A 3843-nucleotide genomic window follows, 5' to 3' on the forward strand; every position below is an offset into this window, starting at 1 on the left:
TAATACAAATTCGGTCCAATAGTTTTTAAGTTAAAAACTATTGGACCGAATTTTTGCCACAAGTATATGAAATAGGGGTAGAATTTTTCGGAGAGTGCTATAGAGTGTGTAGTTTTGACGTAGAACTACGTCTTTTTCTGGAAACCGATTTTTTTAATTCTTTATTTTTTAAATATTAAAACAATTAAAGAAATCGGTTTCCAGAAAATAGATAACGAAAAATAAAGATAGAAATAGAGGCAAAGGAAGAGGGAGAGAGAAAGAGAGGGGGGAGAGGGAGAGGGAAAGAGAGAGAGAGAGAAAGAGAAAGAGAGAGAGAGAGAGAGACTATTTGCGTGTCTTAATACACATGTCCTCCGGGGCGAAGCCCGGGTAACCAGCTAGTATTTACTAAAATCCAGAACATTTTTTTCTCAGTGTATTTATAACAATCGTGAGAGAGATTTATTCTTATTTCTTAAACTAGCGCCAGACTATGCGCAATTCGTGACTCATATAACGTTCGTGAATAATGTGGAGGAAAAATTCGTCGACGATTCGCCATTTGCACTGATTCGCTAGTCAAGCGGTTTTTTGACAAAGTTCAAAAGACACGAGTCATCACGAATCAATCCATTCGTGTCGCGCTATATACTACACGTTTACAATTCATGCTATCAGTTCATCAGGTAACTAAACATTTATACTGTTAGATGTTGCTGAAACTGGCCAAAGTAACCACGAACTAAGAAATGACGAATTACGAATGACATACTGCGAATCGCGAATAGTGTGAGAGATTTCCACTAGCAAATAACAAATCTTCTCAACGAATCGCGCATAATCTGGTTAGCTTTAGTCTTATTATTTATTCTCACATACTAACAGACCGCATTGAAATCCCTGTTAACAGAGTTTTCTGATTTTCCTTGTCTTCCGACCTCAAACTTTTGTTACTCAATAAAAAGAAAAGAGGCGCATCATGCGCGACATCGCTATATTGATGTTACTCTTTAAATTTAATTCTCCAGACAAAACAAAATGTGTATTTTCCATTTAATTTAATGCACTCTTCCCGCAAGAGCACGTATGACGAACGGTAATAATAGCACGCATCGCAAGAGAGCACGCCGACTTTCGCGAGACCGCGAGGAACCCGGTGAACAAGGGAGATTGCTTTCGCAGGAAGAGCCTCGAGTCCGAGGGCGGGCACACTTGGCGCGAGTACACGTATCGCAAGATCACGCCGTGCGACGCGTGCGGGCAGGTGCTGCGCGGTCACAGCCGCCAGGGCGTCCGTTGTCGCGGCTGCAAGGCGAACGCGCACACGGACTGCATCAACATGGTGCAGCCGGCGTTGTGCCCGAGCTTGGCGCCGAAGAAGGGCGGCGGTATACCGCTTCTACGACGGCAAAAGACGCAAGTGCCCGCCGACGAGGTGCCGGCGTCGTCCGAGCACAGTGAGTACCAATCAGAGATCGACGAGATCCATCACAGAGACGCGTTTTACTTTCCCTCCTGCCCACCCTTTCTCCCCGCCATCAGCGACAGCTCTCTCATTGTCGAGGACGCTTTGTCGATGAACACGAGGGGAACCGGTCGATTTCCCGATAAGCCCGTTATCTCCCGCCGATTGGATCGGGGATCTTTCTTTTTTTTTCCCCTGTATTTCCGCGGGAGAACGTCGGGTTTCCCCTTTATGCATGACGCGTAGTTGAAAATTGTTAGAAATTCATCCGGAGATATACAGCCAACGCGGGAGGATTTTTTTTCCTCACAATTTCTCTTGTTCTATGTCCAGCGACGAGTGAATGGATTCGCAAGGAAGAACAGTAGAACTCGAGAAATAAAAGTCATTAAAATGAATTAAGCACCTTCTTATGCGCAGGAAAATTATTCATTAAATAATTTGATAGAATATGAATTAGATTGTAGCTTCTTAATCTAAGAATTTTTTAATATTCTCGAAACTCGCTGTACAATTCCATTCATTCTGCTGAGATTGTGATAACGTTATACATATATTAAAAAGTAGTGAGAGAGTAAAATGCTCGTCCGTGATATACAAAGTTGGATTTGATACAGAAAGTAGTATTTTTTACTGTCGACTAAAATCTGTCCTGTCTTTCTTTACAACTCTGCACGACATATTTATTTTTAATTCTCAAGATTTTATCATGAAATATCGAGTAGTGATAGACATAAAATTAAGATTTTCTCAAAGTTGTTGATTCATTTGAAGCATACATATATCTCTCTGCACTACGATTTAATTCGCGAAGATTATTCGTTCGTGCTGTTGCCAAAGCCGCTATATCCGTTTATCGCGCGCCATCTCTTATCATTTATCAACGCCAAACGAAAAAAGGGAAGAAGAAGACAGATCAATGTGAGAAAATTGAGCAATTGACTGAGCCCGCGCGACTCGAAAAACCATCGCCGTCCGAATAAGTTCGTCCGGTGCGCTTTTGCATTGCTGTGTCTCTTTATCTCGTGTGGGCAGACGTGGACGCCATATACCAGGTGCTGAAGCAGGCAGGCGAGATCCGTGGAAACTCGACAAACTCACCACCTACGCCTCCCACAGCAGAACATCCCCCCTCCGGTGCAGCACCTTCGTCAGCGAGGGCCTCCTCCCATCCCTGTTCCTCGTCCACCTCTGGTAAGGCGCACCACCAAGAATTCCTACCGACCTTGGAACGTACGTCGGAACCCCGAAAATTTTCCCACGTACAGTGGCGGATTGCGTGCCCGACATTCGCCGGGATCTCGAGACGAGGAGAAGCTCGTACCTCATATTCCAGAATTTCGTTGTCGGACTTTATTCTCTTTATATCGTTATTAATTTTGAATTTTGTTAAATTTTATTAAAAGTACAGTAATAGGTTTTTTTCAACCATTTTATTATATGACAATAAATAAGAAGTGCTTCTTATTTATTATCATATAATAATCTGAAACTAGAGTTTTTAGTAACATATCTCGAATAAGATTTTTGAGTGTAATCCGTCACTGGGAAAAATTCATAGAATTCGATATCCAAAGCTATAGTTCAATTTTGACAATCGATACGCTTGTAAAGCCGAAACGTGTCGGAATTATTGGGGCATATCTCTCTATCGACGTAGTACTGGAGCAACATATTTCTCGAATGTGTATCTTATTTTATCTAATCTAATAGTAAGTTCGTATTTAATCGATATTTAATCTATTTTTTTCTGTATAATTCTGTACCACTATTCCCCCTGTACACTAGAATTTTAATTTTAATTTTGTAAACTGAATAGTCTCCCTTATTAAACTGTAAAAAAAAAAAAAATAACTTTTAAGTTATTATTTTTATTCTTTAGTGTATCGTAGTCATTGTTACTGTAATACTCAAAAGAAGATAGGAATATAAACTTAATTTAATAAATTATATGTGTATAAAGATCTTATTGATAAAAGAATTGAATTATAGAAACCATCAAATGCATTCAAAATTACCTACTTTTTTTCAAAGAGAAGCAATATGTGATGTCTCGAATTTTCTATACCTTTATAATACTTCTATTTCATATTCTTATCTTCTCGACTACTAGTTAAGTTGCTGTTACATGTAATTGAATTTATGTATGTATAATTTCTTTTTAAGCACGTGTATATGTGTGTGCGTGTTTAATGTCACCCGTGCTCCAGTACTGTCGGTTCCAAGGTCTAGAAGTCATTCTATGTGTTTATGTAAAGCCGCTCGTCTTCAGGGACATGACTCGTAAAATTCGTAATCTATCGATTCTTTAATGTTACACTCCTTTCTTCTTCTTCTCCTTCTTCTACACCCATTTCTTTTTCTACCGCTCTGCTTTTCTCTTCTTTTCTATTCTG

At 39.9% G+C, this 3843-nt stretch overlaps 1 protein-coding gene across 1 annotated transcript; it reads left to right on the forward strand.

Annotated features, from left to right (window-relative positions):
* Positions 1–1072: 1072 nt before the first annotated feature.
* Positions 1073–3837, forward strand: LOC112466935 (SH3 and cysteine-rich domain-containing protein 3-like; the record flags this gene model as incomplete). The annotated part of the gene is made up of 2 exons (XM_025035296.1): positions 1073–1439; positions 2483–3837. Coding segments are annotated over 2 exons (735 nt in total), but the record flags the coding sequence as incomplete, so codon positions are not given.
* Between the last annotated feature and the right edge of the window lie 6 nt (positions 3838–3843).

This window comes from Temnothorax curvispinosus, unplaced genomic scaffold (assembly GCF_003070985.1).
Source record: "Temnothorax curvispinosus isolate PA1 unplaced genomic scaffold, ASM307098v1 QBEX01016746.1, whole genome shotgun sequence".
NCBI lineage: Eukaryota > Metazoa > Arthropoda > Insecta > Hymenoptera > Formicidae > Temnothorax > Temnothorax curvispinosus.